Genomic DNA, 26,010 nt, shown 5'->3' on the forward strand with positions numbered 1-26,010 from the left:
TCACCAGCCCTCTGGGTTAAGAGCCAGGTGGTGATCAGAATGGTGCAGTGGCAGCGAGTGTCTAAACAAAATGGGAATTGACTGGGAAGCTACCAGAGCTCATAGTTCCAGGAAGGGGGACTGGCACGATTAAGCCAAGGAAGTAAGGAAATGCAGGGCAGAGAAGGTGAACGACGGGGACACGAAGGCAAGCCAAGAACGTCACAGGGGCAGGAAACCCATCCTGTTTGCAAGGCACGTTAGGTGGACCCCTGCCTTCTCTCTTCCGTTCCTTTGAGGACCGAGAAAGAGCAAACTTGTCTGAAGCAGGATGTCCAGGGATTAAGGAAGCTGCACCCTTTCCCTGCCAGTTCCACTTGCTGAAAAACGAACAGGTGCCGGTAACCTCGGCGTCACCCACCTAGGCCAACACCAAAGGGCAAAGTGGCCCCAGCAAGTGTGCACAGGGCCAGGGCCTCCAGCAAAGCAGGTGTCCCAGACGCCTTCAGGGACCAGCAGGCCAGGGGAATGTGCGAAGCCAGCTGGGGCAGGACAGGCTGCGGGGAAGCTCCCTGTGCCTGAGCAGAGATCACAAGGTGTCCATCCTGAAGGGATTTGTGACATGATAATGTGGGTTCTCTGCTTTAATGTGTGGAGGGAATGGATTCATCGGTGCCTAGCCTAAATTTGAATCAACCCCTATCTAACAGGGCGAGGCAGCCGGCTCTTCCCAGCTTGTAAGAGCCAAAACTGCTTAATTTTCAGGAATTTTTTAGCTGGTTAAGGTCATGTTGGTAGCTTCTAGCACCATTCTTTGCTAGAAGCAAAATTTGCTGTAAATTAACTCTGCTTACAAGTCATGGTGGGAATATTTACACCACAGGAAATGACCTTTTAAACCAAATTAGACCTTTTTTTTGTTGTTGTTGTTAAACCAGTAGCACACTACTGCTTGTATTCCTGGAATTAACTGTGCTTGGTCTTACTGTATTGTTTCTTAGCATTACTAAATTTGCATTTCTTTCCACTGCTTTTAGAGAGAGAGGAAAGGACAGACAGAGAGAAAGGGAGAGAGAGAGGCATCGATCGGTTGGTTACCTCTCGTACAGTGCCCTGACCGGGGATGAAACCCAAAACCCCATCTGAGCCCTGACCGGGAATCAAACTCACGACCTTTCTGTCTATGGGATGACACTCCAACCACTGAGCCAGACAGGCCAGGGCTACATTTTATTTTTAATCATAAATGAGGATGTCTTGCAGCATGCTTTTATTATTTGTTTGAAGGGTACATTCTTTGGCAGCTTTATTTCTTAGAGCTTTTCCTATTTTTTGATGGCCTACTTTAAATCTTTGATTCTCAGCCATTTGGAGAGTATTTCCCAATGAAGAGGCTCGGGCCCCGTACCGGATCAACCATCAGAATCTTTGGGCGGGACTCACGTGCCGGGATTTTTTAAACACCGTGAATAATCCCAATGTTTAGCCAAGGCTGAGAGCCACTGTCCTAGCCTAGTGCTTCTTAAATGTCCAGGTACATACACACCACTTAGGGAGCGTGTGAAAATTCAGGTCTAATGTGGTAGGTCTGGGTGGGGACCTGAGATTCTGCATTTCCAACAAGCTCCCAGGGATGCTGCTGCTGCTGCTGCTGCTGCTGCTGCTGCTGGTCCATGGCCACACTCTGAGTAGCAAGGATGTGAATAAAGTTGCACTTACCTGTATCTAAAAGGTTAGAGAAGTTCAGCTATACAGTCCTTTTACCTTGATGCCTTCTCAACATCAAATCTCATTAGCTTTTCTTAAGGATTTTATTTATTTATTTTTAGAGAGAGGGGAAGGGAAAGAGATGGGAAGAGAAACATCAGTGTGTGGTTGCCTGTCACGCACCCCCTACTGGGAACTGGCCCACAACCCAGGCATGTGCCCTGATTGGGAATCAAACCAATGACCCTTTGGTTCACAGGCCAGCACTCAGGCCATTGAGCCACACCAGCCAGGGCTCATTATCTTTCTAATAATCTCCTCAATAGTAATCACTTTATCTAAGTTTTTCATTCTTCCCTATGTCAATTTTGATATTTTTCATTTGGAAGAAATCTGTTTTTCTAGATTTTCAAATGTACTGCCATAGAGTGACATTTAGTACTCTCATATTATTCAACTCTCTTGTACCTATAATTATAACAATTCAAATCCAAAGTTTTCACAAATATTAAGCCAACCAACCAATAATCTGTGGGCTGAGACTGATCCTTGGGCTTCCAACCCTGCCAACCTCCCCCCGCCCACAATTACTTCAGTCATTTCTCTGGCTTTTGAGTTGTCGCCGTGATGACACCTCACTGAAGAGGCAGTCTCAGAAACAGTTCCAGAACTGTATTACGCTTAACAACTATGTACTTCAATGACTTCATTTTGCAGATGGGGAAACCGAGGCCCAGAGAAGAATGCGACTTGCCCAGGAGTAGTGGAAAGGTTAGGATTAGAACTGGGGGCACCGAGGAACCCAATCAGGAGAGATGTATCGCCTCTATATCCTCAACATGGTTCTACCACTCAGCAATTCAGGAGCAGTCACGAATGTGAACGAGGCAGTGTTCGTCTGGCTCTGAGGCCTGCTATATATTCAGACCTTTTTTGTGTGTGCACAGCTTTTCTCCATGATCTCAAGAGCAAAGCCATGCTATTAAGAAACCAATGATTGAAACGCTTATGTTGGTTGTGTGTCTGGTATTTACTTTCATGCTGTTGGTACAGCCTCTGGGGTTCCTCAAAACATTGAAAATAGAATTACCACATGACCCAACAATTCCACTTCTGAGTGTAGATCCCCAAAATTGAAAGCAGAGTCTCAAAAAGGTATTTGCACACCTATGTTCACAGCAGCACTATGCACAATAGCTAAAATATGGGAGCAACCCACGTGTCCATCAAGAGATGGGCGGATGAGCGAAATGTGGCCTATACATACAATGGAATATTATTTGGCCTTAAAAAGGAAGGACGAGGTGACAAAAGTGGAGGAGAAGTTTCCCCCAGAGCCCATAAGCATGCATGCACTCACCTCTGATGCACTGGGAGGGTTGCAGCTGCTGCTGCCACCGTTAAATTCACAGCCTCTCATTGGAGACCAAGCCCAAACCTACCTGTTTCAGCCATTACACCTGCCATCCCAGCTGCTGGAGCCCTTAGCTACCCCAGCCACACTGCGGCCCCTGCCCCAGTACCCCACCAGGACAGAGCCCACCCCCTACCCCAGCTGCTGTGGATGTGGCAAACAGGGAAAACAAAACAAACCAACAAACAAAAAACTAGGCTTCTCCTTCCTTCTGCCTTCCAACCAACCTCACATGAGTGCTTTGCACTAAGAGAACCTCACCAGCAAGGAACCCAGCTGGCCAAGGAAGTTTGGGAAATGCAGTTTCCAAGCTGCAGCCCCTGACATACAGAGGAGATGGGGAAAGGCAGGAACGAGGCCCAGTAGCCAGACAATATCCAGGTACAGCTGCCCAAAGGAAGTGGTGAGGGAATAACGCGGCACCTGAAAGTCGGTCTCCGAACTCCAACACGTCTCACCCAGTCACAATCAGCAGCCCTGAGGCATCTTGGATTCCATCTGGCTCAGCCCTTTGTCTCCGGTCTTCCCATAAAAACTGTGCAGACCAGAGGAGCTTCTCTTCTCCAGGCCTCGCGGGAATGGTGGAAAGGTACTGAGCGCCAGCTGGGAGGGACCCGAGTCTTCTGTTAAAGCGGAAACAGGCAGCCTACAAGCCAGAGGTTCCCCCCCCTTCCCTCCCTTCCTAGGTGAGGAGGCGCGTTCTTCTTCTGCTCAGGCTGCCGTAACAAAGCACCACAGATTGGGAGGCTGAAACAACAGACATTTATTTTCTCCCAGTCTGGAGGCTTGAAGTCCAAGACCAAGGTGCCAGCAGCCTGGTTTCTCCCGAGACCTCTCTTCCCGGCTTGCAGCCAGCCACCCTCCTGCTGTGTCCTCACACGGCCTTTTCTCTCCATGCACACCTCCGGTGTCTCTTCTTCTCATAAGGACACCGGTCCTGTTGGATTAGGGCTCACCTTTACGATGTCATTTAAGCTCAATTACCTCTTTAAAGGCCCTGTCTTCAAATATAGTCACAGTGGGGGCTTTAAGTCAGAAATATGCTGAATCGCTGCCATCTCCTTACCTCTGTAATTATGTGAGCTGATTCCTTAGAGTAAGTCTCGTGTGTGTGTGCGTGTGTGTGTGTGTGAGTGACCTAATGGTTCCACTTCTTGGGTGAGCCCAGACCAATACATAGAGACTATGGAGGGCAGTGAAAGCCTAAATCCCACCTCTAAGGAAAAAAATTTAAATTAAAGCTGGTTTTTACCTAGTAAGAGAAAGTGAAGTATTAAAGAATATGACTTTTGTCAGAAATAATTGAGTTTCTGAGGGCCACAAAGACTATAATATCTAAGATTATTTTGCTGACCCCCAGTGAACCAATTTTTGCTCCTTTGGGAAACCGTATTGCTCCCATGGACAAGGAACAGCTTAGAGAGGTAAGAGAAGACATCGCATCCATAAAACAAGAATAGGTTGCAGTTTTAAAATGAAGACTGAGCAGCCCTGGCTGGTGTGGCTCAGTGGATTCAGTGCTGGCCTGGGAACCACAGGGTTATCAGTTCGCTTCCCAGTCAGGGCACATGCCTGAGTTACAGACCAGGTCCTCAGTAGGGGGATGTGTGAGAGGCAACCACACATTGACATTTCTCTTCTTTTCTTTCTCCTCCCCTTCCCCTCTCTCTAAAAAATAAATAATAAATAAAATCTGTAAAAGAGGAGAAGAAGAAGAATCGTCTAAGACAACCTTTCTCTTGTTCCTGGGAGGTGTTCTGTAGCTCCTGGTAGGTAAGAGTCTTAAAGGTTAAAATGGCATTTCTAGCAGATGCATCACAAGGATTTTGGGGAAGGAGTTCTGAAGAACTAGAATAATTGTTTAAAGGTAAAAGTAATATATACTCATTATAGAAAACATTTCAGAAAAGTTTGAAGAAGAAAGAGTATCAGCTGTAATTGAGCAACCTTGAAATAAATACTGTAACCATTTTGGATTGGCCCCTTCCTGTCAGGGTATTTATTCTTAAAAATATATCATCCTACCTATCCTTTTATAATATTTATTATCGAACATTATTAAAACCATTTTTATGTATAGTTTTACATTCCTGCTATACATATTATATTTCATTATATATTTTATGAGCATTTTCTTATTAAAAGTTTTTAAAAGTTTGAATGACTGCACAATATTCTAATTTATAGTATAATTTCTATAATCAACCTCCTGTTTTTAGACATTTAAACTATTGCCACCTTTTCATTGTTCTAAATAGTAGAGATAAAATCTTTGTATAAATACCTCTGATAATTTTCTGAAATTGGGTTTCTGTGGGATTAATGATCAGAGATATGTATAGTTTTAGGGAATTTGCTACATGATGCTACTTGTGTTCTCGTCCTGTGCTAATATGATAGCCACTAAGCCACCTGTAGCTATATATAAATTTAGATATAACTTAAAAACTAGTTTCTGTTGCACCGGCCACCAGTCTTAGTCCACAGTAGCCACATGGTGCAGGTGGGTATCACACTGAACAATGCAGAGAACATCTCCATTACTTCAGAAAGTTCTGGAGGACAGTACTGTTTCAGGGATAACATACTTTTTGTCCATCCATTACCAGTCTCTCTACTCTTTTATCAGCTTTGAACACTATCATTTCAAGCTTTGTTTGATAGGCAAAACAGGGAGTCTCGGTTTAATTCATAATTATGTCTAGTTTTGAGTTGACCATTTTGCCCATTTTGTTAGCAATTGTATTGACCTGCAAAGGGTTGTCTTGACATTTTCCTGACAGGTCTGGACATGCTTGGTAAGACACCCTAAAGGACCTGCAGGTCGCGCTCCCGCCCCCGTGGCTACGCCCCAGACCAGGGCTGGTGACGCCTCTACTGGAAAACTGTGGAAACAGTCATCTCATATGATGGTGACAGTGGTCACACTGTTTTTCCGTGACCTTTCTTCCTCTTTTTCTGTGCTCTGGTGTTCGGAGTGTCTCTGTTTGGTTTCCTGGCTCCTTTACCTTGTTTTAGCGGCTGGGCTGCCTCCCCACCTCTCAGCCTGTGCCCGAGCTCTCTGCTGCTCCCCCGGCCCTGTACTCCAGCCACAGCGACCCCACAGTTCCCTGTTTAATAAAAGGCTACACATTTGAGAACAGCAGAAAGGAAAAGTAAAAAAAAAAATCGCTAACTTTATTTGTAATGGAACTTTTGGTCTCAGTAGTAGAGCCCATTTAAGTGTGTACTAGACATCTGTTTCCCAACAGCAACCGTGGTTCTGGAAAACACTTGGTACACACGATTTATTTCACATGTGTCCCATCTTCGGTTGACAACTGCAAATAGGAAACCCAATGCCATCCAGGGTCACTATGAACCACGCGTGAAACAAGCAAGCACCAGGGCTGCAGTCCCTTCTCTTGCTTTGCCTTAGTCCTGAGCAATAGTAAAAAAAAAAGCACAGGACCACTTGGGATGAGGGAGGTGGTACAAAGAAATATTTTATTTGCCCTCAAGAAAAAACACACAGGACCCTTGACTGGTGCTCCCCAGTGTGCCTGCGGCAGGGGCCCCGCAGAAACACTCAGAGTCCATTACCCAAATTCGGCTGAGAGCAAACTGCCTTCAGTGGGCAAAGTATTTTGAACGCTGGGTAAAATCTCCCTTCCTTTATCCCCACAGTGAGGCCAAGACTGATATTATGACCTAAGGATAACCTGGAAAACACATTTGTGAGCATTCTCTTTTGTCTTCAATGACAATAAAAATGGACATGCTGAACTGTAACTAAGACGGGAGCTCAGGCCAATGGGCATATTTGGCATCTAGCGCCACCTGCTGGTGACACACCCAAATCCCGGGCCCTTTTAAGGACGCTGTGATTTAAAAAATGACAGCCCTCCTGAGCAGTTTGGATTTAATGACAATCAAGGCAGAGGTCATTTCCTTGGAGAATACAAACGAATAGAAATAACTAACACTTGACTAGCACTCTGTAGTAAATAAAGCGCTCCCACGTGATTTAATCTTGGCAGCAGCCCCAGGCCATAGGTGGCAGGATGTCACTCAGCCTTGGAGATGTGCAAGACTGAGGCTCTGAGAATGTGGAGACCTGAATTAGTCAAGTCCTGGCCTGGAACCCAGATGTCCACACTCCCAATTCTGTAATTTATTATTATTGTACCATACCATACAGTATATATTAAAAAAACTGAACAGAAGTACATAGAACTACATATTATAGTATAGTAGAGGATGCATGCTGTGGGATTTACTGCATACTCTATAGCATACACAGTCTGTGTTAACACTATATGGTGCACACACCACACTGTATGGTACTATAGTACTTACGCTCTTTTCTATGGTAATGCCGCCCAGTATGCACCACCTTTCTGGGGCCGCTTTCTGTCTGTGAAGACAAGCAATGCTGGTGAACGATAGTCTGATTCATCGAGTGCTGTTACAGAGTTCTGCTAGTAAACTGTGTCCTTGCGTTCCTGGGTCCCTAGGGACCCACCCTAGTGGGAGACGGTACTTCCCCGCTGTCTTAAATCTGAGGGGCCACCACGGAGGTGTGCCTGGGGAGAACGGACACAAGGGCACCGTGGCAGCGGGACAGAAGCCATGTGTTCGTAATGCTCAGCCTTTTTGGTGTTCGCTCCTTCACCCGGTTTCCCGACGGACTTTGTCACCTCATTCATTTAGCTACAAGGGTACCCACGACCTTTCAGTTTACAGGATGACACTCCTACCAGCTGAGCCACTCTGGCCAGGGCACAACCAATACATGTTAAAGTGGGGTCACTGAGAGGTTATCCTGCTCAGTGTCAGGGGTGGGCACATCGTTAGGCCTGCTTTAAAAATTCCAAGCAAGCAAACAGGTGGCCGCACCAGGACCTGGAGGGGCATTTCCAGGCTGAGGAGTCAAAAACCCCAGGAGAATATAAGCTGACAGGCTAAATTAAGAAGTTATGAAGACTTCCGCCAAGATGGAGGTATAGGTGGATGTGCCGTGCCTTCTCACACAACCAAGTTTAGAGACAACTAAATATTAGCAACAGAAAACACAGCCAGAACACGGAAAATTGAACTTTTCAGAAGTCCGTTAACAACAAATTCTTCAGCCTGACCGGTAAGGGGCGAAACCAGCGGCTGGTGAAGCGGGATTGCAAAGGTCTCGGTCAGCCGGACTCAGGCGCAGAATCCAGGCGCAGGGTTGGACCTAGTGAGCGACCCAGCGAGCCACCAGGCAAGCGACCGCGGGGGAGACAGCGGGGGAGCGGTGCTGTGTGTTGACTGTGATCGCGCATTTGTGCGCAGGTGGACAGGCGAGGGAGTGAGCAGTTGGACTGGGGTCCGGCGGGTCCCTGCGGCAAGTGGCACTGGAGGGTGCCGCCATTTCCCTGCTCTGACCCCACCTCCAAATACAGCATCATAACCCAGCGACTCTGAGTGGCCCTGCCCTGGTGAACCACCTAAGGCACTGCTCCTCCGCACCCAGCTGTGAGAAGCAGCAGAGGGGGTCGCCATTTCCCCGCTCTGACCACGCCCCCACATCTAGCGTCACAACCCAGCGACCTGGGAGTCCAAGGCACCGCTTCTCACACTTAAAGGACCAGAACAGACCAAAAATGTCGCAAGAATATCTCAAAGCCCCAGAGCCCATAGATCTAAGCGATGAAGAAATAGCAAAACTCTCAGACGCACAGTTTAAAACACTGGTCATCAGGATCCTCACAGAACTGGTTGATTATACCGACAAATTAGACAAATATATGAAGGCGAAACTAATTGAAATGAATGGAATTGCACAGGACACCAATAGCAATGAAAAAGAAACTGGGACTCAAATCAATGGAGTGGACCAGAAGAAAGCAAATAATGGCCAAACAGAAAAGAGTCAAGAAGCAAGAATTCAAAGAAATGAGGAGAGTCTTAGGAACCTCCAGGACATCTTTAAACGCTCCAACATCCGAATTATAGGGGTACCAGAAGGGGGAAAGGCACAGCCACCAATGGAAAACTTATTTGAACAAATAATAAAGGAGAATTTCCCCAATCTGGCAAAGGAAATAGACTTTCAGGAAATCCAGGAAGCTCAGAGAGTACCAAAGAAGTTGGACCCAAGAAGGAACACACCAAGGCACATCATCATTACATTAGCCAAAATTAAAATGAAGGAGAGAATCCTAGAAGCAGCAAGAGCTAAGGGGACAGTCACCTACAAAGGAGTCCCCATCAGACTGTCAGCAGATTTCTCAAAAGAGACCTTACAGGCAAGAAGGGGCTGGAAAAAGGTATTCCAAGTCATGAAATCCAAAAACCTACAACCAAGATTGCTCTATCCAGCAAAACTTTCATTTAGAATGGAAGGACAGATAAGGTGCTTCTCAGATAAGATCAAATTCAAGGAGTTCATCATCACCAAGCCCTTATTATATGAAATGTTAAAGGGACTTATCTAAGAAAAAGAAGATAAAGAAACATGAACAGTGAAAGGACAACAAACTCACAGTTATTAACAACCACACCTAAAACAAAAGCAAACTAAAAGGACAGCTAGATCAGAAGTGGAAACATAGAAATGAAGATCTCAAGGAGGGTTAGCAACAGGGGATTGGGAGGAGGAGAAGGGGGGAGAAGGTACAGAAAATAAGTAGCATAGACAGTAGATAGAAAATAGATGGGGGGGCAAGAATAGCATGGGAAATATAGAATCTAAAGGAATTGAGACACATGGTCATAAACTAAAGGGGGGATAACGGTGGGGATGGGGGGTAGGGTAGAGGGGAATGAAGGGGGGAATAGAACAACTGTAACAGCATAATCAATTAAAAAATTTAAAAGAAAAAAAAAATTCCAAGCGAAAACTTACAGGCTTTCCTTTATGGGGTAGGAATTTGGGGCCGTAACTGCTCCTGTGAATCGAGACAACTCCAAGTTGTTTGGAGAAAACCGTTGGCCTCATTCGCAGGTGTCCCCTCAACTACTGGCAAAGGTAGAGAGGCCTTTTCTTCAGGCCAGGGTGCTTGTCAGCCTATTCAGCTTTCTTCCCTCCTGCCTCTCAGGCATATAGGCTGCCCGAGTACAGAGGCCCCCAACCCCCGGTAGCGGTCCCTGGTCTGGGCCTGTTAGGAACCAAGCTTGAGAGAAGCCCACCTGAACTCTGCCTCTGTCTCCCCACCCCCATACCCCATCTTCCAGGAAACGGTACAGCTATCCCGTTTTACAAGTGATGTGGTCACAATTCCAAGTGACTTGATACCAAAAGCCCAGGCTTATCTTACACTACTATACTGCTCTCTACTTTCTACTTCAAATATCCTGTTTTTTCCCACTTGGCCACTAAAATCCAAGCAATGCTGGCCAGAACTAATGGAAGAAATAGGCGAGAGGACTTTTGTGGAGAGGGCACTGGGCAGTTCTGAGGCCGAGGCTGGGGGCAGGAGTCACTTGGTGGAGGGGGCTCAGAGGACAGAGTCCAGCCCTGGCAGTGCAGAGCGTGGCCTGGCCCTGGCTCCCCCTAACAGACTGCTCTGAGGCAAGGTTGGACTCCAGTCTGGAGGGCCCGCGAGCATCTTCCCTACAGGCCCATCTTCTTTACATGTTGATTCCAAAGAAAAACACACTACAAAGGGCAAACTCTGTGCTGTTACCGGTTTTGCTTCTCACCTAGTACAGCCACCTTCCAGCCTTCAAAAGAAGGGGAGATAATCTATAAAGCAAGAGACCACAAGATGACAGGACTTCCTCCTGCTTCCCCGCTCCGTAGGCCCCTCCTAGGAAGTCAAGGACGGGCAGCATCAGGACACCAGCAAGCACACTGAGCTCCACTGCCTCTCCCTCTTCTCACCAGGTTCATTCTGACTGTGCAGAGCGGCTCTGACGACTGGCCGGCCCCTCCCACTGGGACCCTCCTCTCCAGGCGTGGCCGGCTGGGGTGGAAGGGCCCAGCCTTCTGCATGTGCCACTCAGTCTGTGTGCTCGACAGATGCTCTCCTGCACAGCTTTCTCCAAAAAGTGGGACATAGAGGCTTACAGGGCCACCGTTTGTTAGCAGCCCCCAAGATCCTGGATTCTACCTCATAAAGTAAAAGTCATTACATGAGAACGCAGGTGAACAGGTCCGCAGACCAGTTCAGGATCTCCCCCGAGTCCACCCAGTGTGGGCCGTGTGCTTTCGGCCATGCCAGTCATTTGCCCCGACCACTGCGTCCTCATTCCTCTTCAGGGAGATGGGACAGTCCATCTACCGCGCTTCTGCAGAAACGGCATCGGCAGACGACGGGGTGGGGGGTGGGCTTCCCTGCTCTCCCTCCCCCTTGGGGCAGGGACTGGCCCAATTACAGAGGTCTCAGGAATTGGGAGGGGCGCCACAGTGGTTGACACAGCAAGAGTGGCATTTGTGAAACACTGGGCTTGAAGAGGCCCAGGAATGAACTGAAGTAGAGAAAAATGGGCAAATATGAGACACTGGAAAAAGAGAACAACCTTCAGGCCAAAAATACACGCGGACGAGTTATCTTATTTGGCCCCATTTTTCTACGGGGCCGTCTGACACGCTGCACGCGTCGGACCTGCAGGCCCACGTGGTAGCGACAGTGCTCTCGTGGCGAGGGGTCCTGCGGCTTTCCCTCGGGGACTTTTATGGTCGGACAACATGGCCAAGTTATGCCATAAAACTTCCTTTACTTTTCAGATCTTGCAACTTTATTTGATTTTTATATTTCTATACTACACACAGACACAATTTGTTACTTTTTAATGAAAAAATTATACTCATTAAAAAAGTTAAAATATAAAAATATACAAAATAATAAGAGTGACCTTAAACTTTCCTCTTCAAGGGGAGGCATAAAGTCGACCTCGTGAAAAGTCAGGACCTGTGACCTAGGCCCAGGGTCCCAGGAGCTGGGTCCCTTGGAGACTTTCGGAATTTGCTCTGAAGAAAAACTCTAGGCACACACAGGCCTTCTTTTCTATTCACCGTTTCACGAAACACATACTCGTTCACCACTTCTTCATAACCTGTGTCTGTGAAGAGCCGAGCCAGGAATTCTGTAAGACAGCAAATCAACAACACTCAGTACTGACAGCGTTATGTTTGCTTTGCAGTGGGCTAAGGAGGGCCAGAAGTCTGAGACAGATTTTTTTAATGTAATGGAAACTTCAATGCTAAAATTTAAAGGTTATGTTTTCAAAAGTGACACACCTACTTCTCATCATCTTACACTCCAGTGAAAACCCCTAACTAAAGAGGTAACCAGAGAGGCCTAAGGGCAGCTTGCACGATGCCCACCATGCGAGTCCCCAGCCGCAAACGTGTGAAGGAAAAGCAATGCAACCCCAGCTGGCTGTGTTCGCACAGAGTGCACGTGCCCGGCGTGTCTGCAGCAAGCACCTCACTGTCTAAGCACGAAGGAGGAGCACCTGGGACCAGTGTGGGGGGGATCATCTGCTGGTGATCGACCTTGAGAAAAATTTAACCCCAATACTACATCACTATGTGTGAAATAAACAAACAGAATGACTACGGAACAAAAACACTCTCATTAAGAGCATTCCTCCAAAGACCGTGCTAAAAGCACTTTATAGACATCACTGCATCTTCTCACTTACTCACAACTGGTTTCGTCAAATCTCATGAATCAGAAACCTTAAAACAAATGCTTAATTTTCACCTGACGTTTTTTATGAGTTTGCCATCTGAATGGTATTCACTCATTCTTCATTTAGAATCTAAAAGAACATTTTATTTCAAGAAATAAAAACATTTTTAAGAGCTTAAAAAGATAATTATCTATGGTCCAGATTATTAAGCAGGCTTAAAACTCATGCTTGGATTTTTTTAAATAAAAAATGACTTTTTAAGGACCCCTCGAAAGAAAATTTCTGCATTTAAAGACAGACCCAATCCCTTATATAGAAAACTGCTTCTTTGCCCTGACTGGTATGGCTCGGTTGGCTGGGCACTGTCCTGCAAACCGTAAGGTCCCCAGTTGGATTCCTGGTCCGAGCGCATGTCTGGGTTGCTCACTCGGACCCTGTTTGGGGGGTGGGGAGGCAGAGGACAGGCGACTGACCAATGATATTTCTCTCTCACATTGTTTCTCTCCTTCTCTTTCTCCCTTCCCCTCTCTCTAAAAATAAATAAAACCTTAAAAAAATGTTTCCCTGTGACCTGGCAGAGTGACTACGAGGCAATGTATTGTCCTGTTTCCTCCGTGCCTGACTGAACTACGTGAGGAAGGTTCCGAGTCGCCCCCGCCCCTTCCCCGGCACAGTCCCCGGGAGCGCGTGCGTGTAGCAGACCAGAGCCTGTCCGTTCACCGGCTAACGAGGCACTGTCTCCAGAGGAGGCTGCGAGCCCGCCGTGGCCAGAGGCAGTGCCTACACCGTCCCAGGTGCTAGGTAAGTGGCACGTGGCAGAGAGCTTGTTCCAGGGTCTCGTGCGTGTGCACTAAGCAGCACCACCCCCACCCCAGCCAGTGTTACAGCGAGGACACGATCAGGTAAACAGACAGAGTCCATTAATCTCACCATCGGTAAAGAAATACGATCTGGTTCCATCTTGTCTAACATAGCAGTTTTCTCCGAGTTTGCTGCCGGCTTTAAACCTAAGCATGGCGTGATCATACAGCCCATAGTCACGGAACAGGACATTTTTGCCTGGTTTTAATACCTACAAAGCAAAAGTTGGCTGCATATAACTCTGGGAACCCAGTCGAATAAAGCTTACTGTAAAATAAAAATCTGACTCGTTTAGAGATGAAATGACCTTGCCCTATGACCATTAGGAAAGGGATCAGACTGAAACCCCCACAACGTGAAGGGAAAGGGCCTGCTAATCAAAGGCACAGCCAAGCCTGGCAGTGAACCCACGAAGAGACGTTTCTTGAGAGCTTACAAGACACTCTGGAAGGTCCAGCTGTCAAACAATGAAAATGTTAAAGATATTAAACAAAACAGTCTTACCCTCACTAAAGCACACTCTCCCAACATTTCATTAGCATCTCCTATTTCGTGACCCTGTGGTCCAACTGTCTCTTTAAAAACATACGGTGTCATTTTGACTTTTTACTGATTGTGCCTGGCTTTCCGCATTGAGTCTCGCTCTGGTTTCCCTGTGCTAGAATTACGTACAGCTTGCCCCCATGCAATAACTGACACACGCCTAGCACTGCACAGCTCACCCCAGACACTGTCTCACTGGATCTTCACCCAACTCAGAGACGAAGGAACGAGTGTGATTATCATCCTCAAGTGAGGAGAGGAAACTGGCATCAGAAGAGTTCAGTGATTTGCCTACAATTGCACATCAGCTATTAAGTGGGGGAGTCAGGACTCACACTTGGGTCATAAAGCATCACACTGTAGAACCAGAAACATCCGTTAGCCTCGGGACATGTGTGTGTGCATGTGGGGTCGTTCCAATTCCACTGACACTACTGACAAGAAAAGGGGGCTCTGGGGGGGAGGAGTAACCGAGCACTGTCCCCACACTGTGCTGCACTTCTTGATGCGAGGCGGAGCGGGCCAGCTGGAGCAGAGGGTGGGGAAGGGCTTCAATGCCAGGCCCAAGTGGGAGCCCCACTGCAGCCTATCAGAAACAGGCGTCATCGAGCAGAAAGGAAAGATCGGCAGGGAGTGGGTAAAACTACGCCTTTCACAAAGGAAATAGCTACATGTTTCTCGGGATGAAAAGAAAGGGGTACACTCTGTGACGCTTGCTTTTTATGTGAAAATAAACTGCATCAACATTACCAAACTAGAGTGGACTTCAAAGGGGGCACACATTTTATTAACTCCTACTCTGGCCCATTATATCAGTGAGACATCGTTTAAGACATATGACATATACTGCCTATTATAATAGACATTTGACATAGTTTGATGTGGTTCTCCTTTCTGAACAGAAATGTAAAGTATTGTCCATGATACATATTTTCAAGTGTGCTAACAGATTCTCTCATTTAGTAAATTCTTGTCAATACTAGCATGCATTTTAAATATTGTCAGTAAAGAACCTCTTGGATAGAAATTTCTTACCTTGGTCAAAAATGCTAAGTTTTAAGTTATGAGTAAGTGACAGGGGAAAATTCTGAAAAAATCGGCTCCTGTGAGAAGGCCTTACTCTTTACTTCGGAAGCAGGGAACGGAAGCCGCGTGGGCCAGCAGAAGGAACGCTCACTGGGGAATTCAGCAGTCCTGGTTCGCACCGCACCTCCTCCTCGAGCTGGCTGAACGGCCCTGACAAGTAATTTTATCCCTCTGGGTACGTTTCCCATCTGTAAAGTGGCAGTGACGATGCCAACGCCTCCCATGATCATGGCACTGTACAGCTGGTGAACCGGGCATTTCTCAGTGCTGGGTTCTCTCACGCCTCCAATAACTCGGAGCGGGCGGGTGAGCTCCACTGTACCTACTTCACAAGCACTGAGACTCGGAGTAGAAATGAGTTGCCTGAGGTTTCAAGGAGAGTCAGTGGTACAGGGTAGACCAGAATCTGGGTCTTCTGATGAAATTTGGTCTAAATTTATTCATCATTCCACTCCAGAAATGAGGGAATTCAACTTTAAGGTTTTCTTTCAGTTTGAAATTATGTGGTTTTTAAATTTCTCTGGTGTTAACATCCTGGAGTAATTAGATCTACCTTACAACAGCTTTTGTAATCCTTTTAATATTTTGTATTTAGGCAACTACATTATCTGAAAATAATGTGTTTTGTAATCCTTAAACCGTTATTTGTCTTTCTGAGCTGACTAGGTCCTTCAGGATAATGATGAACGGTAGTGGGCATCCTCATAAAGTTCCCGATATTCCTTACTCTGCCCTAACTTCTTCCTAACCCCGGGGACCTTCATCAGTGAAACCACTAGTATCCACAGCCTCTTCTGAATGTCCCCTTCATTCATGTGCTCACAGAAACCTGACTGTCCCCTGATGACACCGTTTTCCCTGCAACCTCTCAAGTCACGGCTGCTTTCTCCCATGGCCCTGGTACCCCTGGGCTTGCGGACCTGACTGGCTCCACCCTTGCTCCTCACTGCTCCTCTGTGCCTTCTTTCTCATCCCTGACCACCCCAGCTCTGGGCATCAGGTTATACCATCCACCATCCCTTACTGTTACTGCTATCTGTTGGTTCCAGGCCATGTCCCTTCATTTCATGATAGATGTACCTTGTGGTTTACTCTCTTATTCTCAATACTGTTCCATTTGTAATTCTGGTTAATTTCAATATCCATGAGGATTACCCTTCCGAACATGCTGGCTTTGTAGGGACTTGAGCTTCTCCTCCAAAGACCTGTGCACCCCCACCGAAACTACTCACTCCCCCGGTAATGGCCCGGGGCCTTGGCAGCACTGGAAAATGTTAACCCCCCTTTTTCTCTCTGTCACCCAGGGCGCTCTCTGGCCGCCCCACCATCTTTTTCACTCTCTCTAGTTCCCCATCTTTAATAATCCCTTACCTTCAGCAGGGCCTTCAAATCAGGTGATCCTACTATCTCTTCCCTCTTAACTCGGGTTGAGTTCCATGCCCATTTACTGGCACATGCTGGGTTCTCATGTATTCAGATACCAGGGGCAGGGAAAGGAGAGGTTAAGGAGGAAAAAAACCTTAAGAAACCTCAGAGGGCTAAAACCAACATGGCAATACCTGAACATGCTTTAAAATACTGTTTTAAGTGGGAACAATTATTCCCTAACAAGTTTCCAGTGTCTTAAAATTTCTACCTCACTACTCTTTTAAAATAATTAAAACCAGGGTTAAATTTTAATGTATAGCTTTAAAAACACAGACTCTCTCTTACCTAACATTCACCTTTTCAACTTGCTGAATGCTTTCTTCTCCCTTTGTAAAGCAGACTGACTCACTCAACAGGTGACGCATACGGGCTTTCTGGGTGACGCACACTTGTACTTGGGTGCCTCCCCGGTGAGCTGCAGGGTTACCACTGGTCATCTGTGTCTGTAAAAGTCATCCTTGGTCCAGGGCTGGCCGAGCTCCGAAGAGTGGCAGTGGCCCCCAGACAAATCAAAGGTTAGGGCGGATGTTTCATGCAGGAGAATCCCTCTCCACACTGACTACCCAGCCTACCTAGTGAGAGCGGGGGCTCTTCAATCTGGACAGTACAGGATCCTTGGAGGGAAGGGAAGCAAGAAGACCGGGCTGTCCGGCCCCTCCAGTGCGGGCTCCAAACCACTAACCTTGTGAATGTTCCGTAAGACAAGGTGCATCTTCTCAGGGTGAACAGCAGAGAGCACGAATATCAACATGACCACATCCACGGACTCTGGGGGCACGTGCTCCAGGAGGTCCTCTTCAGTCAGATCACACTGGAACACCTTGCACCTCTGTGTGTCGTATAAAGGGTTTTGCTAAAGAGGAGAAAAACACAAAAGAAGTTTCACTCAACATCCACGTTGATACAAAGGGAAAACTACGGCCTCAGAAGGAGATCTGGGTTCCACTCGTGTTCTGCTGCTCAGAGACCACCGCGCTCACTTTGTTATGGGTACAAAGGAGTTATGAGCATTCTGCACATTAGAGCACGTAATACTCAATATTGCTGTGAGGGGCAGGATTTCATTTTAACCAGTCATTTTTAATTGAGGAGAGGACACAGCCTATCACGTATGCACACCTGAGCTAAGATGCTCATACTCTGCCACAGGGATAAGTATCCCAAACTGGCTTCTGCTGCCTTCATCTCCCTTTGGATTATGCACCACAAAACCAAATCCTACGAGAAATCCTCCCACAGTCTTCTGGGTGTATTTCCCCTCACTGCAGCAAGGTAAAAAACCCAACTTCGGTTTACTATGAGTGCGCCCCTGGTACATTCTGGTTGGTGGGCTTCAACACACGTGTAAGCACATTATAAAGAAAAATTTTAAGCTTTAATATAAATAAGGACCTGAAAAATATACATATAAAGTTATTTAATAGGAAGATTCAATATTGAAAAGATGCCAACACTACTTATCATTTCACTTACAAATCCAGTGTAATTTCAACTAGATCCTATGAAATTTCTAGAATCTTGACAAGGTAGCTCTAATTAATCTGAAAGCAAAAATCTTTACAAAAAGCCAAGTCAATTCTTAAAAATGAAGAACAACGAAGGAGAAGGTACACTACTGAACATCAGAACATTACAAATGGAGGACTAAAATAACGTGGCTTGAGAACAGGACTGAGAAGAACAAGTCCCCCAACAGACCCATGTATGTGGAGAAATTCAGCACTGGATGGGAAAAAAGATATGTGACAAAAAAGACAATTAAATTTATAAAGTGGTAGATAATAAAGGTGACAATTATCGGGAAGGAAAAATGAGTTTTTACTCAACTTATTGTGTCTGAACAACTAGCTATCTATTTGTATTAAACGACCACTGGCTATGCAGATGAATTACAGGACTCCCAGTTGCAGCTCAGGGATAGACGGAGGTGGGAAAATGTAGCCCCTAAGCCTACGGGAAGAAAAAAGCGGGACAGACAGCAGAATGATGGCTTTTTTGTGCTTCCGAGACAAAGCAATCATCAGAACCACACTCAACATAAACAGATGTTGGAACTAAAAGTTCGGGCCTTTAAATTAACCATTATTAAAATGTTAAAGGTTCTATTGAAAAAGGTGAACATGCAAGAACAGAGAGGTAATTTCAGCAGAGACACAACAGAAAGAGGACCAACTGGACATGCTAAAAAACAAAATCGTAGTAACAGACAGAATGCGCTGGGCAGGCTCTTCAACAGGAACACCTATTGCCTAGGAAAGGATCAGTAAACCTGATGATGGGGGATAAAAATCATGCAAACTGAAAATGCAATGAAAAAAATAAGTAAAAAAACAAACAGTGAACAGCATAACAGACATGTAATTGGAACCCTAGAAGAGAGAAAAGAGCTGAAGAAATATTTGAAGAAATAATGACCAAAATGTTTCCAGATGAATTAGAAAACATAATAATCAAAATTATAAATAGAACATATAGTGATTACAGAAACCCAAACAGATACTAAGAAAGCTAAGGCAGCAGCCTGGATAAACATAGCACAGCCACACCAAAGTTACAACTAAACTACGGAACCACCATTACTTAGAACCACTGGAAATCAAGTCGAATTACAACTAGAGAATTCAAGAAAAAGCCACATCAACAGTACTAGAAGGGGCAGAGACACAGAACAAGCTGGTCCTACACCCACCCATGGTGATTAAAAATTGGCAGAACTATCTGGGGAACAAGGGGTCCCAGCCCCACACCAGGCCCCCCAGCCCAGGGTTCCAGCACCAGAAAGAAAAGTCCCCATAACTTCTGGCTGCAAAAACCAGTGGAGATTGAAGCTGAGGAAAACAGAAACTGCTGGAATCCCTGGAAGTTCCTCTTAAAGGGCCCACACATGGACTTACTCAGACTCACTCCTGAGCTCCAGCACCAGGGAGGCAGCCTAGGAGGCACCAGAGGCAACCGAGGATGAGATGGAGTATATGGCATCAGGGCAAGAGCTGGGGGGGGCAGCTTTCTCCCAGACAGACGTGCTGGCAGAGGCCATTGTTTCTTTAATGAAACTCCCCCAGAGAGCAGGCGGGTGGGGTGCCATATCTGAGACTCTTAACAACCTGGCTTGCACTATTTGCCATGCCCTGGTGATTCCCTGAGGCTTGGCACCAAACACCTTTCGGGCCCACCCACGCTGTTTCTGGTGGCTTTTCCGTATAAAAGCTTGTCTTGGCTCATGCTTCAGATTTTCCTAAATCCTTTCAAACAAGCAGCTGCTGGCCTCAGCAAGCCCCTCTATCTTTTGCTAAGTGGCCCAAGGCCCAGCACTAGCAGCAGATGGCCTTGGTTCATAGCTCGGCCTCACTTGGACACCTCTAAGCCCAGCACAAGTAGCAACCATCTGCAGATTGCTTTGTAGCTTTATGCTGTGTGGCCCCAGATAGAGCACAGGTAGTAGTTGACCATGGCCTGTACTCCTGGGGAGCCCCAGAGCCAGTGCACCCAGCAGACAGCTACAGACCATGTCAGAGCACCACCACCCAATCATCTTCACAATACACACTCATGGGCAGACTCAGCAGGCACCAGAGCCCTGTTGAAGTAAGTCCTGCTCTGTGGAGGGGGCCCCTGAATGGCTGATCCTCCACAGTGGTAGGCAGTGGTCCCAGCTAGTCCACAGCCAGTTCATCAGCCTGCGTAAATCCCTCCCATTGACCTGCCAACATCAATCAAGGCTCAATTACAAAAGAAGGGTATACACAGCCCACATGAAGGATGCACCTTGAGTAGCCAGCTTGGGTGATGGGGAGGCTGTGCCACTGGACCCTAGAGGACACCTACTACTTTAGGCCACTCTACCAAGCAAGGGAATCATAGCAACTCTACCTACTGCACAGAAAAAAACACAGGGAGGCTGCCCAAATGAGGAGACAAAGAAACACAGCCCAAATAAAAAAACTGATCAAAATTTCAGAAAAAGACCTAAACAAAATGGAGACAAGCAAACTACTAAATACAGAGTTCAAAATACTGGTTATAAGGATTTTCAATGAACTTAGGGGAAAAGCAGATGAACTCAGAGAGAACTTCAACAGCATAAAAAAGGACATGGAAACCATAAAAAAGAACCAGTAAGAATGAAGACTACATTAACTGAAATGAAGAACAATTTATAGGCAATCAGCAGTAGAGGGGATGAAGTTGAGAATCAAACCAGCAATTTGAAATATAAGAAAGCAAAAATACCCAGTCAGAAAAGCAAGAAGAAAAAGAATAAAAAAAAAAAAATGAGGATAATGTAAGGAGCCTCTGGGACAACTCCAAGCATTCCAACATTTGTATCATGGGGGTACCAGAAGGAGGAGAGAGCAAAAAATTGAAAACCTATTTGAAAAAAATGACAGAAAACTTCCCTAACTTGGTGAAGGAAATAGACATATAAGTCCAACAAGAGCAAGAGTCCCAAAGAAGATGGATGCAAAGAGGCCCACACCAAAACACATCATAATTAACATGCCAAAGTTCAAAGACAAAGAGAAAATCTTAAAAGCAGTAAGAGAAAAACAGTTAGTTACCTATAAGGGAAAAACAGTTAGTTACCTATAAGGGAAGATTATCAGCTGATTTCTCAAATTTTGCAGGCCAGAAGAGACTGGCAAGAAATATTCAAAGTCATGAGACACAAGGACCTACAACCAAGATTATGCTATCCAGCAAAGCTATTATTAAGAATTCAAGGGCATATAAACAAACAAACAAACAAAAAAACTAAAGGAGCTCATCATCACCAAACCACCATTATATGAAATTTAAAGGGACTTAAAGAAAAAGGTCACAAATATGAACAATAAAATGGCAATAAATGAATCTAAAAAAAAGCAAGCAAGCATAACAGAATCATAGATACAGAGAACATTTTCATGGTTGCCAGATGGGAGGAGGATTTGGGGGTATGGGCAAACAAGGTGAAGGGATTAAGAAGTACAAAATGGTCGTTACGGAATCATCATGGGGATGTGAAGTTAAGCACAGGAAAGGGAGTAGCTAACGAACTTTATGCATGACCCATGGACATGGACAATGGTGCGAGGATTGCCTGAGGGAGTGGGGGGGTGCTGGGTGGAGGGCATTGGACAACGGTAATAGCAAAATCAATAAATGTAATTTAAAAAAAAAGAACTACTAAACAAGACACAAAACCTTAGCATCTCAAAGTGAACAGACTAATAAATGTGACATAATTTAAATCTTGTCATGGAACAATAAAGCATTGAATAAAACCAGAAGAAATGTTTGCAACATTATGTATACAACAGAATACATACTAAAAATAAGAGCAAAAATGACAGAAGAATGGGCAAAGATTATCAACAGACAATTCACACTATAAACTCCATATTAGTTGGGGTTTTCTGTCCGTTTTGTTCACTACTTAACCCAATGCTCACAACAGTGACTGGCACACATTAGGTCCTCAGTAAATATATGTGGAATGAAGGGATTCATATGCAAAAATCAAAAGAACCAAAGAGACCAAAAAAACCAACTAGTGCTTATTTACGTATTACAAAGACTTCACCCTCAATGATTATAAGGAATAAACAAAGTAAAATATAACTTTACTTTGACATTATATTTTTGCCCATAAGATTGGGAGATATAAAAAAGACTGACATTAAATGTTGAGGGCCTAGAGTAAAAGGTATCCTTATATTATTGGTGAAATTATAAATTGTTATTAAGTTTCTGGAAGGAAACTTAGCATTATCTATTAAAATTTAAATGTGTATACTCTTTTTTTCCATTACTCAACATACAGAAATGTGTAGAAAAATGTGTACATGTGTTTCGGAAGCATGTGTATAATGCTGATTATATTAACCCTACTTGAAACAGCAGAAAATTAGAAATAATTTAAGCAAATATCAACAGAGTAATTGTTAAAGTATGGTATACGCATTTTATGGAATATTAAAACATCTAAATGAAATGTGGTAGATACAAAGCTCTGCAATATTGGGGGAAGTGGTAGGGAGAAAATGCAGACAACTGTAAAAAAGTTAAAAAAAATTTACTGCAGACAAAAGTAAAAAAAAACTGCAAAATATAATATAGAATGATAAAAGCAAGTTATAATACAATGTAATACCAATATTACACAAAAAGTCTAATGAATGCCATAACTGTGAAAAGCTGATGGAAAACTAGACATCTGCATGTTGCCAAAGTATCCCCCACATATCTGTTAATGGCAAAAGGCAAATATTTGTACAACAATTAGGTAGTTCCTACCTTAACCCAGAGATCAAAACTGGCATTACTTACAGTAAGATCACCAGACATTATTGCCCCCTTGACATGATGCAATATGAGAGATACATCACCTGTTATTTTTGCCCAAAATAATTTACCCAACTTAAATCTAACTTCTAGTTTATAGCAAAAATAGGGGATAGAGGAATAAGTTAAACAATGATACAAAGAAACAATCAAAACATTCTGAAATGTAAGATCTCATTACAGAAAAATGACTTATTCTCCAAACAAAAACTCAATGTCGGTACAGAAAAAGGTCAACGTGAAGGGCCGGAATATTATAGGCTAAGGAGATTCAAGATGTGTAATGAAGTATAAGATGTAGTCCTTGATTCAATATAGCTATAAGAGATACCTGGGACTATTTGGGGAAACCTGAAACTGGATTGGGTACTAAGGATATTAGAGGACTGCAGTTATTTTTATTAGATATGTTTTGTAGTCATGGAGAGAAAATCCTCATTGAAGACGTATGCAGACATGTTCAGTAGTGAAGTGCCTATAATTTACTTTACAACAGTTCAGCAAAGAGGAGTCTATAAAGCAAATGCAGCAAAATGCTGGCAACCACTGATTTTGGTATAAGTACATGGGTGTCATTACGGTATTTCCACTTTTTCTGCTGTCTTTCTCACGTATTATATACATATGTAAATGGAAAAGTTCATTTATGATGATCATAGCTCCTTAACTTCATGGAGAGAGCTGCAACCAGGAAAATGGGTATAGAGGGCAGGTCAAACAAATCTAAAAAACCAGAATTATAACAGAATGCACAAAGCGTGCACCGACCTTGACATATTCGACTGCTCTTGGAGAAAAATCACAGGCATATGCAAATATATTCAGATCTTCTTCTAAAAGTGGGAATAAACAGTTCCCGACCCCACAGCCAGCTTCAAGCACAGTCAGTTTTTGATCTTCAAACTGAGGAAAGAGAACCCAAAGTTAGAGGGCTCTACATTTTTTGTAGTGAAGAAATAAACCAAACTTAAAGGTCCAGAACATGAAAGACAAGAACTCTGTCCCAAGGGGTAATAAATAAGTGAACTGATAACCAAAAGCTAAAATTAATATCTCAGCTTGTTGTCCAACACTGGCCAGTTTGGTGTGGAGAAAACACAGCATAATGGCTAAGAGAATAGACTTAACTGCTTGCACTCAATCCAGACTCCGCCCTTCCTCATTTTCTATTATTGAACAAATCACTTAAACAGCTTCGTGCTTCAATCTCATCAGTAGGTAGGGTTCACACTAGTGCCTATGTCACAGTGCTATTACAACACTTAAATTACAGATGTAAAGTTCTAGAATAGGGCCATGGTAAAGTGCTCATCATCATCATGATGAATCTGTCACTGAAGTTACTCAGTATGAATTTAACATTTACAGCTTTCGGATAGCTTTAAAACACAGGTGGCAAACCCAAGGCCCACGGGCCAATCCCAGCCCTCTACCTTGTTTCTACCCAGCAGCAGCGCTGAGCTCCTTACCTCTAGTTAAGGAGTAGATACATTTATACAGTCCGAAAATTACATTCGGCACTTTGAATGCAACAGCAAAGCTGATGTGGCCCCCGGTGAAAATGAGTTTGACACCCCTGCTTTAAAGAAAAAGAAATGCCCACTAAAGTTTTCTTCTATGTATTACAAACCCGGGAACTGCTAAAACTACCTGAGACCAGTCTATTTCTCTCTATGGTACAAACCATTCTGACAGGCTTCATAAATTCTCTACCTCACTCCATAAAAATTCGATCGAGCACTCCTACACATTTTAAATGAACGACAGCTCAAATATGGTGTAACATTACCTCCCTACATGACCTGAGCTCCTCGAACTCTCTGGTGGTCCAGTGTCTGTCTTTGAAGAAATTAGTACTGTTTCTTTTGTAAAATAGATCCCAGTTCTTTTGAGCATCTTTTTCCAGTTGTTGTTGTTTAAAGTCAGACACCAAAACCTGGTCTCTTTTCAGTTTCTCCTCTTCTTCAGAGCTGAGAATCCTTCCTTGCAGGCCTTTCCTTTGCAAAGATGTCATCTCATAAGTTGACGGTAATGTATTTAACACTGCTGAAGATTCCCCATCCCTGAATAGTTTGAGGAATCCAAGTTTATTTCTGCAGACATAGGCCGAGTTTTCTCAGATGTGGTTCCTCGGGTTGGGTTCAAGGCCCAGGCTGTATTCCTACTTTGCAGGGAAAAGAATGACGTTCTGGTTAGTGGTTCCCGAATGGTTGTTTCACCAAACAGCTCAAGTCACCAAACATTTACTGGTGCTGATTACACCACACCCTGCCTGCTACACGAGGAGAGGTCACAAAGGAGATCAAGACAAAGTCCCCACCATCAGAGGGCTGACATTCAGTGACCCAGGTCTCTCATGCACTTCAAACCAGAATAAGTCATCCATTAAAATAAATCTCTTTAGTTTAGAAAAAGGACACTCTCGAGAAATGACAGAAATCTTGGAGAGAAAATACTGATTAATTTTTGCGGTGACTTAACTCCAAGAGCTGCCCGTATTGGATGCGGGTGGTCAGTTGCGAGACAGAAGTGGGATCATCGTTTCCTAACGATCGGAGACACAGTTTTCTTTCAGGGAAGATGGAGCTACGCCCTGGTGACCTGAGTCTGACTGTAAGAAGCTCTCTCACAACCAGGCACCGAGGCCCTCGCACCGCCAACACCGCATGAAGGGAAAGAAGAGAAGAGTGACGCGTGGATCGTCAGAAGAAGAAGAGAATAGTGTCCCGAGGATCTACCAGTCTCGGGAGACTCGGGATAAACTCGATCGACCTGGCCGCGACAGCCTGCGGAGACCCTGTCATACTCGCTATCAGACCCGCGTTAATCTAGACCGCCGCGCTCTAGCCTCACCCTCCTCAGTCCCTGTCCCTAGCTTCACTTGGTAGGGCCGAGCGCATTTAGCCCTCACTCAGGCCTAGGCTACAGAAGCAGAATTTGGGAACAGCCGCGAAAAACTCCCTGAGCATGGACAAACCAGCGTCGAGGACTTCAGAATCCCGGCGGAATTCTATTGCCGCGGCACCGCCTCCGTCACTTCCGCTACGAACCCAGAAGTGCCTCCCCGACGC

General features: G+C 44.9%; 1 protein-coding gene across 9 annotated transcripts; it reads right to left on the reverse strand.

The window, feature by feature from the left end:
* Positions 1 to 11,772: 11,772 nt before the first annotated feature.
* Positions 11,773 to 25,999, reverse strand: METTL6 (methyltransferase 6, methylcytidine). 9 transcript variants are annotated; one of them, XM_053669302.1, is made up of 7 exons: positions 25,917 to 25,999; positions 24,729 to 25,100; positions 23,708 to 23,842; positions 17,298 to 17,468; positions 16,912 to 17,058; positions 13,628 to 13,769; positions 11,773 to 12,145 (listed from the first exon to the last, which is right to left on the reverse strand). In XM_053669302.1, the coding sequence occupies exons 2-7, from the start codon at positions 24,951 to 24,953 to the stop codon at positions 11,964 to 11,966; spliced, it is 1,002 nt and encodes a 333-aa protein (XP_053525277.1). In that variant the 5' UTR covers positions 24,954 to 25,100; positions 25,917 to 25,999; the 3' UTR covers positions 11,773 to 11,963. The 9 variants fall into 9 exon arrangements, with proteins under 9 accessions (XP_053525277.1, XP_053525280.1, XP_053525279.1 ...); XM_053669305.1 differs by having other exon boundaries at positions 24,729 to 25,103; positions 25,917 to 25,971; XM_053669304.1 differs by having other exon boundaries at positions 25,793 to 25,957.
* Between the last annotated feature and the right edge of the window lie 11 nt (positions 26,000 to 26,010).

Source organism: Artibeus jamaicensis, unplaced genomic scaffold (genome assembly GCF_021234435.1).
Source record: "Artibeus jamaicensis isolate MK-2021 breed Jamaican fruit bat unplaced genomic scaffold, CSHL_Jam_final contig_519, whole genome shotgun sequence".
Lineage (NCBI taxonomy): Eukaryota > Metazoa > Chordata > Mammalia > Chiroptera > Phyllostomidae > Artibeus > Artibeus jamaicensis.